Source organism: Anoplophora glabripennis, unplaced genomic scaffold, assembly GCF_000390285.2.
Source record: "Anoplophora glabripennis isolate ALB-LARVAE unplaced genomic scaffold, Agla_2.0 scaffold329, whole genome shotgun sequence".
Lineage (NCBI taxonomy): Eukaryota > Metazoa > Arthropoda > Insecta > Coleoptera > Cerambycidae > Anoplophora > Anoplophora glabripennis.
In genome coordinates this window covers 289,815-304,734 of record NW_019416941.1, presented here as the reverse complement: position 1 = coordinate 304,734, position 14,920 = coordinate 289,815, and the positions used below count along the sequence as shown (strand labels likewise).

Here is a 14,920-nt window from a genome sequence, read left to right as displayed (position 1 = left end):
TTGCCTGATTCTTTTCTACAGCATTTCTGTGTTCCTCTCTTCGTGTTTGAACTCTTCTATTTGTTTGTCCTATGTATGATTTTTCGCAGTCGCCACAGGGAATCTGGTAAACGCCTTGACCTTCGAGTGGAATCTTCGTCTTCGCTGATGGAAGAATGTTGCCAATTTTCCTGTCGGTATTGAAGACAGTTTCAATTTTATGTTTCTTCAGTACTTTGCTGATTTTGTCAGTGGTTCCTTTTATATATGGAAGGAGTGCTTTGGCAACTGGTTTATCTTCTTCGGTCCGTTCTCTATTGTGGCGTGGTCTTAATGCTCTCTTGATGTTGTTATCCGAGAAACCATTTTGTTGAAGAGCTTTTTTAACTTTTTCGATTTCTTCTGTTTTGTGTTCGTTGTCAGTCAGCCTTTCTGATCGTGTTATTAGAGTTTTCAAAACAGAATTTAGTTGTGATGGATGGTGATGGGACTCGGCATGCAGGTAGCGATCCGTGTGTGTGGGTTTTCTATACACCGTGTAGCCTAAACCTCCGGTTCTATTTTTGATTATGGATACGTCTAGAAATGGCAACTTGTTATTTTCTTCGATTTCCATGGTGAACTGAATTTTGTGATGTATACTGTTGAGATGTGTTAGGAAGCCATTCAGTTTTTCTTTGCCGTGCGTCCAAATAACGAAGGTGTCGTCGACGTATCGTAGCCACATTTCTGGTTTATATTCGGCGGATTTGATCGCTCGTTCTTCCAGATCCTCCATAAATAGGTTGGCGATTACTGGTGACAGTGGTGATCCCATGGGTGCTCCTTCTATTTGTTTGTATCTCTGGTCTTTATAGATGAAATATGTGTTATTGAGGCAGTGTTTTATCAGGTCCACTAAATCTTTTCTCAGATGGTATTTCTGGACTATTAAGTCGAGTGCTTCTTCTATTGGTATATTTGTGAAGAGGGATACAACATCGAAGCTCACCAGCAGGTGTCCTGGGTCCACTCTTACGTTTCTTATGCGTTCGATGAAGTGACTGGCGTTCTTGACGTAAGATTTCGCTTCTTCGGCATAAGGCTGTAATTGTTTAGCCAGGAATATATATATATATACTAATCACGTTTCACTTACTAAAATCACAACTATTTTCTAACAATAGATGCCGTATTCTGCCAACCACGGAAGAACGAACGAGGAGCACGCTACAAATTAATGCGTAGTTACCAAGTCTTATTATGTACAGAATTTAACAATATTGTATGCATAACTTAATAATACTATCCTATAATAATAATTTTCACAATTGTGATGAAAATTGCGATAAAAATATTAAGTATATTTCCAGTATAATTATACAGCTGACAACAATGGTACAATTGGACTGTGAATAGACGAGGCATCATCCAGAAATGTAAATAAATAAGTTCTTTAAATGTCCTTGGTCATTAACTATAAAAAATATATTAGCACCAGTTGGTGCAGGATGTTAATGCTTGACAATTTTGAAGCTTGTAATACATATTTAAATTACATAAAAAATAAAAAATTGGTTTTGAATTTTTCTTTAAATTTATCGTAGTGCAACTTTTTGTATAATTGAATCAACTTTGTATGTCTTTCTTAGGTAAATCACCTATATTTCTTACAATAAGCACATATGCATAGGAATATGAGTTTAAAAAAATAATTCAATTTTCATTGTGACACCTTTTTCATAGTTACCAAATAATTTTAAATAATGCAACACCTAAGGCTCGCAACAAAAAATGTATATTTATTTATGTTTCAGTTGCTTTTAGCGACCATACTGCTGGTGGCAACTGCCTTTTCTGCCCCATGGGGAGGATGGGGTGGTGGCGTTGGTAAAGTAATAGTAGTTAAAACGATTGGCTACGGAGGTGGCGGTTGGGGCAACAAATATTACGGAGGACATAGCGGGTACGGTGGCGGATATGGTAAAGGATATGGAGGAGGATATGGGGGAGGATATGGAGGAGGATATGGAGGAGGATATGGAGGGGGATATGGAGGGGGATATGGCGGCGGGTATGGCGGTGGATACGGTGGTGGGTTTGGAGGAGGATTTGGCGGAGGTCATGGAGGTGGATGGGGCAAGTAGTGTTGGATAAAAGAAAAATTAGTGATAAAATTTTGGTGTTAAAAGTTACACCATTTGTACCTAATTGTTTTCCGCGCAGTATTTATTTAATTTTTGTACATTTTCTTTAAATAAAGTTGTATATTATAATAGTATTATTATTTTTTTAGTTATACTTTGTGTTACCTATTACATTGTGTCCACTAGAGATTTCAATCTTTTTCAGCTTCTTCAGCATTTATTTTCAAATTCACTCTTGTGTCATACCAAACGTTTTATTTCTGTATTGCTTTAATTTATTATTTTATTCCAATACCTATATAGCAGGTTACCACCTACCGATGAAAATTCAAACTGTGCTAACACAATGAATGAACACTGTTAGCGAACAGAGTTAGCATTGTTCTAGTCAATACAGACGTGGACTAACTGAGTTTTATTAGCGAACATTGGCTACTGGATTGCAAATGTTATTGTGAATGTTAGCAAAATTTCAAATTTTAATAATATTGTTCCTATACTTACATGTTAATGTGAACTCCATGAATTTAGATATCTTTTATAACACGTTTTGAGGAACAATCATATCCATTTTTATTTAAAAAAATTAAATATATTATTATATTTACTATGAAAATAAAGAAAATAAAAAAAAATATCATTATATATTTGCTTAAATTTGCAATCCCTTATTTTTTAATAGTATGGAGATATATGAATTTAAAATAGACCTATTAGACTAGGCAAGTTAGACAATAAATCAGAAAATTCTTTCTGATGAATCGATCGAGTTGCGGTTTTCGGCATTGTCTTCGGAAAAATATCAGGAAGTCTATCTATTACATTTTGGGGCTGGATCGAAACTGCATTGCGGGTGCACAAAGTGCATCTTGGTGTGCATCAATTTTTCCGAATTTTCTAAAAATTGTAAAAATTGACTAAAAGTTGTGGGGTGGGCTTTCTGAAAACCATCGAAAGGCACAGATTTTTGCAATAAAACTGCTCCAGCTGCTTACCAACCATTATCTTGTAGGCTCATCTTTACATTGTAACACACGTAAATTTATAGAAATTAGATAAGAAGGGTAAGAAAAACTAACAGGAATTTAATGAGTCGAAAAGAATTCCCTTTATTCTGAGAACCAATTTTCTTTTTAGTTGCAAGGCAATTAATGAGACAACTACTATCATATATTTATCTAACACTTTCACTATCAATCACAATTTTCATCATCAGTACTGTCATCACTGTCTCCATCACTATCATCTATTACATTTTCGACTATTTCAGGATTGGAACAGTTGGTTCCAAAACAATTTGCACATGCACACAATTGTGCATGTAATTCCATGCTTTCTATACCCACAAGATCTGCATTGTCGATAATCGGATTTTGTCGCCTAATTGTTATGCATTATCCGCAGTCGCACGAGCCCAAGAGATTCTTTTGAAAATCCAAGATCCATGAAATATTCTTCGGTTTTAAGGAATATTTATTTAATTTAACGAAATGTGTCTCTTGGGAATGGATTGTCCAGGATTTATCCAATTCTACGACAATTTTTTTCAGTGATAGACAAGCTAAGATTAATGGATATTTTCCAGTGTCAGATTCGGAATCCCTGACCCCAAAAAAAAATTTAGAAGGCAATTACTCAGCTATTCGATGTTTTACAGAAGACCCCCCGCTTGCCCCCTTGGGGGGGCCCAGGAGCGTCGAGCATACTTTTCAGTGTCAGAATTGAAATCTCCGACCCCAAAAACCCCCGAGTTGAAATTTAGAAGGCAATTACTCAGCTATTCGATATTTTCCAGAAGCCCCCCCTTGCTCCCTTGGGGGACCTAGGGCGTCGGGCATACTTTTCAGTGTCAGAATCGAAATCCCCGACCCCAAAAACCCCTGAGTGGGGGTTTAGAAGGCACCCTCTGCTCCCCTGGGGGGGCCCAGGGCCGTCAGGCATATTTTTCAGGGTCAGATTCGGAATCTCCGACCCCGAAAACCCGAAAATCTCCGTATTCTGGGTGATTTTGGTCTAATTTGCCTGGACTATGTTGAGTCAAACATGCTTTAATCAAATTTTTCTCCTTTTCGGTCTGCAGAGTATCAGTTAATTACAAATAATTTATTCATTTTAGTTTTATTTTGACCTCATCAATCTCACTTAAGCTCTGTCCCATTTTTAATGAAGTGACCCGTATTGTAAATGTTTTAGTATCAATAGTTTTTAAAGAGTAAAAATATCATTTGACAATTTTTAAGTTCCAATTAATAAGGAAAATTTAAGTTATTCTGTTTATATAGTTTTCTGACTAATAATTATACTCTTATTAAATTAATTTTTACTATTACGTGCTGGTATTTAACAACGTAATAGGAAAAAAACCATAGATTCTTTTGCAAAACGAAAAGTTTTAGAGTTTTTTCGAACTGATCCGTATTTCTCTTTTTGTTGAAATTTACTATTTCGCTGTAAAAATATTTGGATGAGGCAAATGTAGACATATGAAAAAACACCTGATCATCAATATAAAAAGATAGTGAAAATGGATCATATTGTAAACTTTTTAGTAATAGTTATTCATTTGTTCAAGTTCCCGGTCTAACGGTGAATTGCATTAGTATATTTTTGCGATATACTATTATACCTACTTTTGTCATTATATAAACTAAATTATCAAACAGCAAAATGTATGTTTAAAATAAGGGTGGTTCTACAAATTGGGAAACAGTGATATTCTTAAAAATTCTTTTTGAGTCATATCTTTTTAAGTTGATATTTAACTGCTCTTCTTGTAATATTTCCTAGCACTTTTTATGTATATCTAAGTTTTCTGCTGAATTTATTTCGAAACATAAAAAAGATCGTACCTCATATCGTTGTTCGTATAGAATGGAATAGATTTTTTCTTAAAAATACCGCTAAAAATTAAAAGCAGTGATTAAGTTTCTATAATAGTGATGTCTGAATGGCATTGAAATATCTCCACAATTGTTTGATGAATCTATTCGTTAATTCAGCCAATTTTTATCTTTAAATAGATAACTTATAGGTAGGTCCAAATTTCAACAGTCTACGTCAAACACCCTCAGAGATATTTGACAAGATGCGATCGTATATTTTTTTTTAATTTCAAACTGTATCTTGTAAACAAAGCCATTTACGCCACACGCTCATAAAACTGTATGCTTAAAATCATATGTGCTGTTACCTAAAGAAGATTTCCAGTTAAAACCTGGACCACTCTTTATAATTAATAATAATTGGAAAACTAGTTGTAAGTACCACATAATGCTTAGTTCCTAAGTTTTTTTATTTCAGTTGTTGAATTATGGGACACTACTTACTATATCCTTTTATTTTACATAATTTTAATCAATTTGTTTTGCAATTTAAATATATTTAATTAATAAAAGTGAAATATGCAAATCAGTTCCATTTGTGACTTTCATACCACGTCGGATGTAATATAAGTATTATGTATTTTTATGCATACTGCACATCACACCAGTTGCAGATATTGTTTCTCCATTATTTAGTACTTAACCCTCAATCGATTGTGGAAGCATTTTAGTGAATTGCGCAATTTTTTTGCCTGATAGATATACTGTAAGAAAAATTGGAGTTATTTTCACTCAATTTCACCCAGTAATATATCAATTTCTATCCACACCTAACTGACTCAAATTTTCCTCTATTAGTATGAGTACAACTAAAATTTTATGAGTGAAACTATCAGTTTTAGTTCAAATATTATCAAAATGTGTTAACCAATAAATGAAGAAGAAATTTTGGAAGCTGGAAGGAAACTGAAAAACAAATTTACTTCTGGTTCAGACAAAATACCCTCTTTTCTTGTGAAACATGTGTATATGTACTTGTGCAAATTTTGAAGATCTAATTTTAAGTAGTTCAGTCTTTCTGGAATTTGAAAAATTGCTAAAGTATGTCAAATACATCAATGTGAAAATAAAACTGATATAGATTTTAGACCAATATTCATTTTAAATAACTTTTTAAAACTTTTGGAGAGTATCTTATATAACCACATATGAAAGTTATATTAACCCATCAATATGGATTTATAAACTCCCCATCAACTACAAGTAATCTAACAATGTCAGTTTTTATGCTTAATCAGGGGACCAACATTATGCCTCTAAAAAATCAAGGCTAACATGATTAGTTTTCGAAATATTTGAAAAAAAAACGAAATTTTGGAAATCCGTTTTTGTTTCATTTCAGCCTTGTTTGATGTGGTATTGAAAAAAGAAGAACACTTTCTCATGACCACCTTTTGCTCTCTCTCGAATGGTATAATCAATTTTTGTATGTAACGTTTCGTCTCTCCAAGACCATCATCAACTTCATTTTTTTAAATACGACCCTATAAATTTTATTACATTTTTGCAAGCCTTCATGACCCGCAATACTTTACTGCCTCAGCCCGAACCAGATTCAGATGTTTTGTCTCGAAAAATTCATCTTCAGTGTATTCTTCCAAATTTATCTAAATTTTTTATTTAGATTTCTTTTTTTTTATTGAATTATCGTACACTGTAAGTGTCGTTACACCCTATGAAATCCATCTAGTTATTTAACCTATTACCAACACGCGTTACAATAACACATTTATTATTATTAACTATTACCATCACTTGGTCATACATAATTCAATAAGTTGTTGAGTCAAAATTAAAACATTATTACAATTTTAANATTACCACCACGCGTTACAATAACACATTTATTATTATTAACTATTACCATCACTTGGTCATACATAATTCAATAAGTTGTTGAGTCAAAATTAAAACATTATTACAATTTTAATTTTATTATTACAAATTAATTCTTAAAAATGCATATGAACAACCAAAACACCAACTGAATATTACTATTTAAAAAATTTCAGCAAATGTTCAAAAACATTTTCGTTTTGACAAAGGTTAAAAATGAAGATCAGAGTAATATTATCGAAATTTATTATATCTGTAACTGCAACTGTCAAGGGGCATGTCAGATGTATTTGTATGAATATATTGAACAAAAATAGATCGGAATTTGTTTGAATTTTGAGCACTCGAGAAGCCTAGAAATAACTAGGGACACGGGTTTAAATAACTAGATGGATTTAACAGGGTCTAACGCCACTTACAGTATACGATAATTCGATAAACAAAGAAATCTAAATAAAAAATTTAGATAAATTTGGAACGAATACACTGAAGATGAATTTTTCGGAACAAAACGTCTGAATCTAGTTCCGGCTGAAGCGGTACATTATTGGGAGTCATGAAGGCTTGCAAAAAATGTAATAAAATTTCTAGGGTCGTATTTAAAAAAAATGAAGTTGATGATGGTCCTGAAGAGATGAAACGTTACATATAAAAATTGATTATGCCATTCGATAGAGGGCAAAAAGTGGCCATGAAAAAGTGTTCTTCTTTTTTCACTATCACATCAAACAAGGCTGAAATTAAATAAAAACGTATTTCCAAAATTTCGGTATTTTATCAAATATTTCGAAAACTAATCATGTTAGCCTTGATTTTTTAGAGGCATAATGTTGGTCCCCTGATTACGCAATTTTGTCCCCATTTAAGCTACTTCGTACCTCTTACCGTTTCCGAGATCCCTGTAGTGAGAAACGAATTTGTAACAGCCTGAATAGCGTACGGGTGACCTGAGCTTATTTTATAGACCATCAACCTAAATTAATAGCCCTCAGGTACAGCACATAGTACAATCCACTGGTCCAATACCAAAGGCATCCGAAGATAAAATCAGTCATGGTTACCAGGAATACGTCGAGGCCTTCAAATCAGCTGTATCTTAAAATTTTTTGTGAATTTCTTTGAGAACGTGGCTCTGCCAAGAAGTCTGTCTGTCTTCATCGTATACCAAAAATCCCTTCAATGAGTTGAAAAAATTCACTCAGTTCACGCACTGCACGCAAAGTCTCTTTTAGTTATTCGTACGCATAATTTGGAAATATAGTGTGTCCACGGATGGAGTTGACAAGAGGAGAAACTCTTTTGTTTTTGACTTTATCGAAAAATGTCACTCTTTATAAAAAGTTTTGCCTCTCGAAACAATGAGACTGTCATACAAACATCTTAGATTAACTTATCATTTGAATAAACCTTTTGTTTTTGATTTTGATTGATAACTGATTTATTAAACGTCAACTATGGTGACATCTTAGGTCTGTCAGTATTTTGATTTTGTGGTGGTTGATATTCTAAAAAATGTTAACTAAAGAAGAATGTGTTTATTTTGTAAATTACTACGGAATAGGAAATCTATCTTATCAATTTGCAATTGAACTTTTTCATGAAAAATTCCCCAATACGGCTGTCTCGAAAGAAGCATTGAGAAAGTTAATAAAGAAATTCACTGAAACTGGTTCAATAATTGATGTGAAAAAAAAAAATGAAAACATGATGAAAATGATGCAGCTACATTATTAGCAGTCGGATCAGTTGCAGATGAACCTAAATTATCTTTGAGAAAGCGTGAACAGAGGCTGCATGTAAGCAAAAGCTTAATATAAAACAGTTTTTAAGGACATAAAACTTCACGCTTACAAGCCAAGGCTGCTGCATATACTTGAACCTGGAGATGAAGAAAGACGTTTAGAGTTTTCTTTATGGATAGGCGGAAATTACCTTGAAAACAGAACATTTCACAGATTTATTTTTTTTTTCCCGACGATCTAGCCAAAGCAGGTCCTTTGATAACCCTGCATATGTAATTAAAAAGTCAATGGTACAAAAAAGTTAATGTTTCATAGGGGACACATTCAATCAGCATGAGTATTTGCACAATTTGGAAACATTTGTTTTACCATTTTTAAATACTTTAGAGCCAGAAGTACGCAATAACCTGTTTTGGCAACAAGACGGCTGTCCTGCTCGTTCTACAGCCTTGGTGAGACAATGGTTAGCAGATCATTTTGGTGAAAGATTTGGCCCAATCCTGCTAGATCACCCCTTGACTTTTTTCTTTGGGTGCCCTAAAACAAAAGATTTATTCAAATGTGCCAGTTCATTTGAATATGATGATAGGGAAGTAATAAAAGAGCGCATACGAGAAGGAATAAATTAATTAAATGGGTCTCAAACTATTCGCAAAGTGTACGAAAAAATTTATTATTTATTATCGGAAAAATGTATTGAGGTGAGAGGTAGCTATGTAAAATAAAAATCAAAAATGAAATTTTGATTTTAAAATTTGTATTAGTACATTATTTGAGGTTATAAACAGATTTGTTTTGTAAAAATGTTGTGTAAAATAATAAATAATGCCACTCCTCTCTTGAGTATTTTCGTGTTTTTTTTAATTTATGGGTACCTTGCCTATCTGATCTAAGGTATTCTATGACAGTCTCATATTTTTGAGAGGCAGAACTTTTTATAGAGTGACATTTTTCGATATAGTCAAAAACATAAGAGTTTCTCCTGCCACAGTGGACACACGTAAATCTCAAAATTGAAATTTTGATTAAAATTTGTATTAGGGCATTATTTGGGGTTATAAACAGATTTGTTTTGTAAAAATGTTGTATAAAATAATAAATAATGGTACTTCTCTCTTGAGTATTTTCGTGTTTTTTTAATTTACGAGTACCCTGTATATCTAATCTAAGATGTTTGTAAGAGAGGCAGAACAAAACAAAAGAGTTTCTCCTCTTTCCGTGGACACATTATACAGGGTGATTCATGATTTTTAATAGGTTAGAAACTTAGCTTTTCTGTCTTACCCACAATCTTGCTCTGTATTCATCTACTTGATTGTAGATATGCCATTGCTCATATTTCCAAACATGAGATGCATACATATTTAAAAAAAATGTCTACTAGTCTTTTTCTGTGGAGTAATAGTTCATTGCTTAATACTTCAATATAAAATATATTCAGTGTACCTTCTGTGCGTACATACATTCACACAAATATTATTTTACAACTAATTTTTCTTTTTCAAGTAAACAAACTTTACAGATAGTTAAATGTGAACTAATCTCTTATATTTAAAGTCATTAAAACATTTAAAGAACAGTAGTTCCATTAAAATGAAGGTTATTTTATAAATAAAACTAACAAAACATGGGTGAACAAAACTCAAGAAGATTATTTAGCAATGAAATTGGATGCAGTAATTTACAGAAAAACTGGAATCATGGATAATTTATTTATTGCTACCGGCACTAAAAATATTCCTGATTCCATACATAATGTGAATTTAGGTTTGCTTTAAAGTTTTATTTGATTTTTCCTCACGGTATATTCAGAATCTAAGAGAAACCTTCAGATGCCACATAAATTCTTAAGATAACTCTTTTATACCATTAGTCTAATTAGTAATATTACAAAAATACCAAAAACTTGTTTTAGTGGTACATTTTGGTATAAAACAGATAACAAATAGAGAATATTAGCAGTTACTAAAGAGTGAGAAGGACTGCCAACATGAAGTTAAAGGTAAATATTTTTAAACTTCTGCATAAATCGCAGCTTCAGTAAACGGATAATAAATGTTAAGATTGTGCTGATTATAAATTTATTATTTTATTGAGTAAAAATTAAAAGCTAACAACAATGCCTAAGATTTTAGGTTTATAGCACATATTGTTCTACAAGTTGTATAAATAATTTTTGTTGTAAATCTATGCGTAAATCTATTATTAACACTAAATTATTTTAATTTGTATATTATTTACTGTCGCATTTTTAATGAAAATTTATCCGTAACATTTGTCATAATATTAATTTTGCGGAGAAAACATATATTAATTTATTATAGCTGTTTTACATTGACAATTTATTCATCAATAAATTGCCGAAGTTCTTCATCAATTAATTCACGAATTTATTGACAAACAGTGTGGTTTTACACTGCTACAGACTTTGTCAAGTTTTTTGACGTATGAATCAGTTCTACCAATGAATCACAGAAGCAAATAAATTTCAAAAATGTCACCTTCCACATAATTTTAGTGATACAACACCGGTACCGTTCTGACATATTAGGTTGATACTTGACGAAATTTAGAACATGCTCTAATTCGTCAAGAACTTGATGAATAAATTGATGAAGTAATTTGACAGCTGATTTGGTGCATTACACTTGTCCAATTTCTTGATGAAGCGACTTCATCAATGAATTTATCAATAAATTGTCAATGTAAAACAGCTATTATGATTTTAGTTTTCAACAATCCACACAGAAAATTAACTAAGTGAAATACATTAATCAAAAGAGATTAGAACAAGAGTTTATATAGGTATACTTTTCAGGTAGGCGCTTTGATTTTATACTTACTATTCGTGGAAGTTCTTGGCTATGGAGGCGGACATGGAAGTGGATTTGGAATTGGCTATGGAGGTGGACTGGGAAAAAGTTTAGAAGGTTACAATGGTGGAGCAGGTGGAGCCGGTGGTGGAGGAGATTATGGCGGTGGTTTTGGACAAGGTGCAGGTGGTGGTAAGGGAAGTTCAGGAGGACTTGGGCTTGGAATAGGCATCGGAGCAGGCTCAGGTGGAAAACAGTTAGGATTAGGAATTGGCATAGGTGGAGGAGTGGGAGGTGGGCAAGGAACATTGGGATATGAAGGAGGACAAGGAGGTGGTTTTGGTGGAGGACAAGGAGGAGGTTTTGGAAGTGGGCAAGCAGAAGGTTTTGGAGGTAGTCGAGGAGGTGGATTCGGAGGTGGACAAGGAGGTGGATTTGGAGGTGGACAAGGAGGTGGATTTGGAGGTGGACAAGGAGGTGGATTCGGTGGCGGACAAGGAGATGGATTTGAGGGTGGACAAGGTGGTGGACTAGGCGGTGGATTCGGAGGCGGACAAGGAGGTGGATTTGGAGGTGGAATCGGAGGCGGACAAGGAGGTGGACTGGGAGGTGAACAACAAGGTGGATTTGGAGGTAGTCTAGGAGGAGGTTTTGGAGGTGGACAAGAAGGTTTTGGAGGTGGCCGAGGAAGTGGATTCGGAGGTGGTCAAGGAGGCGGATTCGGAGGTGGTCAAGGAGGCGGATTCGGAGGTGGTCAAGCAGGTGGATTTGGAGGTGGTCAAGGAGGCGGATTCGGAGGTGGTCAAGGAGGTGGATTTGGCGCAGGAAACGGATTTTATTAAAAATGTGATAATTAGAATACTTATTTATTTTATTTGAACATTTGCAAAAACTTTATTTCAATTCCTCTCATTTACGAGAAAATTGATTTTATATTTTATTTCCTTATAATCTATAATTTCTGTTTTACAAAGCAGTTACCTTAAAAACAATGTTTTAATGATAATATAAATATTAATTACTATATAATTTATTTACATTTTTATTAACTTTTATTATATCAAGTCATCCAAAATATAAACTACGTTGAAAACATTGTCCGGTTTGAGAATTGAGTCATATTTGCTTGTTAGAATATTATTTATAGTAAGGTACCTGCTACAAATGAGGCGCATGTTAATTTCAATAACTATTATTTCACTTGCAGGTGCGCTAAAATTAAAAGCAATTTTCTGTCTGTAATTATCATTTTTTGCTATTTAAAGTACTGAAACATATGGGATTCTTAAAAAGCAAAAAAGTCCTAATTTTGCATAGAAATTAATATACAGTGTAGGAAAGTACCGATGGTCTATCAGAAGTTACGTGAGAGCGATAAAGTAAGCCATAGAAATCCATGTGATAGACAAGGATGGCTATAATGAAGGCGTCTAATAGTCAACGCCCATTTCGCCCTTCCACAAATAAGAAGTGGATCTTATTTGTGGAAGGGCGAAATGGGCGTTGACTATTAGACGCCTTCATTATAGCATCATTGTCTATCACATGGATTTCTATGGCTTACTTTATCGCTCTCACGTAACTTCTGATAGACCATCGGTACTTTCCTACACTGTATGTACATACAATTGGGCAAAATTAAAACCCTGAATCCTGAACACACAAATAATTTAATATAACATAGATAAAGAAATTTATAAATTTTCTATTAATCAACAAAACCTCTGTGCATAACAATAAATTTTATTTAAATAAATCCAATGTAAATTATTGTATCAGTTGAAAAACTGAAAGTTGAGTTTTATTTAAAAATTCATAATTAAAAAAAAAATGTAAAAATATAATTCCAAAACATCATATATACATATACTTTGGATTACTGGAAATGATACTGACAAAATCGACGTGTCCGCCGCTTTTGAAATTATGTAATCACAGGATTTTTATAATTAGAACATCCAACAGCTAACGTGTCACGACAATATTTTCCCTTATAAAATTATAAATGAAAATATTCTAATAAAACATTTTTAATGCGTACTTTATTATTTTCAAATTAACAAAATTAAAAATCTTTGGTTTTAACTATACTTTGCACAATAAATAAAACATTATATTCATTTAACGTATCTCTTCAGGTACAACCTCTATACTTAGCACTAATTTTTGTCCTGTTTTTTATTAACTAGCGACTTATCATTCTTTATCCAATTTAGAATTTCCTTTCTACCTTCCCCACTTATCGCACTTGCTTCCGTAATTGTAATATTTTGTTTAACTTCTTTCTGTAATCTCTTCATCTGCAACATCAAGAGCGCCTCGTTCCTCATTTGTCTGTAGCTGACATCCATTTTAGTTAATACCAATAAAAACTAAAATTTCACATAAATAAATGGATTGTTATCAAAAGTTGTCTAAATATTAAATATTGTATTTAGTATTGTGATGGAATATTTTTTTAGGTTATTTAGTTCTATGGGTAGAAAACAACATTCTGTAGGTACCTGTTATACTAGAAATCCTTATATTTTACAAGTGATAAAGAAAGTTGAGTAAGTAGGTGTTAATAAATTAAATGCATTTACTTTGTGTTATATAAAGTAAATAATTATAAACCAGATACTTGTTATGGAAACAAAACTGCCATATTATTCTTATACAAGTCGGGAATAAACTCACTTCCGCATTTTTCAGAGCAGGATTCACTAATATGGTATACAGAAGCACACTGGCCGCAGATATCTGGCACAAGTTTGATGCATCTACAACGTATATCACCTTGCAAACATTGTTTAAGTACATCGACCATATAGGTGCCATAGCTCCACCTAGTTCGCGAATTTCATAGATACTGTCCTGGATCCTGATTTTGAAAATGTTTGTGCCCATTGTGGGCACAGCAGTGGTCGTATTATCGATATTTTCATTGCTCTGGAGGTTTTTTAGGAGTAGAGTCTTGCCCGAACTTAATGGGCCTAAACAGAGGATCATGATTTTATACACGATTTTAGCTACGACTTCGTTTGTTAGGTTGTCTTGGAAACCAGTTAAAATCAATACATTTAAGGTAAAAACGCATTATTTCAATTTCAGATTAGTTAGTTCTGTCATAAATTCATGAATAAATTTTGTTCATAAATTTTATGTCAGCAGACTCTAATTGATTTCATAAAATGTTTTTTTTTCCCAGAAAATATTTGTGTTTCGGAAAACTTTAAATGTATTTCAAACAGGTTTTTAAATAAGAATCAGTTTAGTTCCAGTTTCAGATTAGTATATATAATTTTAGGTGTGATTTTTAATTCAGTTTGGTCAATTCTGCCTCGGAAAGTGTTAATTCAATTTCAAAGTATAGAAATTCATTTAAATGTTTATCTGTATAAAATATGTCAGAAAAATAATGTATTAAAACAGTGACTAACATTTTCATAACAATAATAAGTATAAGTGCAGTCTAAACCAGCATAATGTTGCCTAAATCAGTTAACTGAAATATGATTTATATTTTCTGTATTAAAATTCACTATAGCGTTGTCAAAAAA

The 14,920-nt window shown here is 32.9% G+C and overlaps 3 protein-coding genes across 3 annotated transcripts in view; 1 reads left to right on the top strand and 2 right to left on the bottom strand.

Annotated features, from left to right (window-relative positions):
* The window catches only part of LOC111692035, a 6,993-nt gene extending 5,169 nt beyond the window's left edge, over positions 1-1,824 (bottom strand). Inside the window, exons 1-2 of the mRNA XM_023455732.1 lie at positions 1,795-1,824; positions 5-1,063 (exon numbers count right to left, since the gene is read on the bottom strand). Of these exons, the coding sequence (XP_023311500.1) occupies positions 5-1,063; positions 1,795-1,824 (1,089 nt within the window). The remainder of the gene's footprint in view (positions 1-4; positions 1,064-1,794) is intronic.
* An 8,715-nt stretch (positions 1,825-10,539) lies between these two features.
* Positions 10,540-12,748, top strand: LOC108907770 (glycine-rich cell wall structural protein-like). Its single transcript, XM_023455729.1, has 2 exons — positions 10,540-10,567; positions 11,384-12,748. The coding sequence occupies exons 1-2, from the start codon at positions 10,556-10,558 to the stop codon at positions 12,218-12,220; spliced, it is 849 nt and encodes a 282-aa protein (XP_023311497.1). The 5' UTR covers positions 10,540-10,555; the 3' UTR covers positions 12,221-12,748.
* A 170-nt stretch (positions 12,749-12,918) lies between these two features.
* LOC108907788 (ADP-ribosylation factor-like protein 16) lies at positions 12,919-14,369 on the bottom strand. Its single transcript, XM_018711582.2, has 2 exons — positions 14,058-14,369; positions 12,919-13,750 (listed from the first exon to the last, which is right to left on the bottom strand). The coding sequence occupies exons 1-2, from the start codon at positions 14,367-14,369 to the stop codon at positions 13,538-13,540; spliced, it is 525 nt and encodes a 174-aa protein (XP_018567098.1). The 3' UTR covers positions 12,919-13,537.
* Positions 14,370-14,920: the final 551 nt, after the last annotated feature.

Excerpts from the sequence above, each read along its gene's own strand:
- LOC108907788 (XM_018711582.2), bottom strand. The coding sequence starts at position 14,369 with ATGATCCTCTGTTTAGGCCCATTAAGTTCGGGCAAGACTCTACTCCTA. Across the intron at positions 13,751-14,057 it reads CTGCTCTGAAAAATGCGGAA|TTTTTATTGGTATTAACTAA; the intron begins GTGAGTTTATTC and ends GTGAAATTTTAG.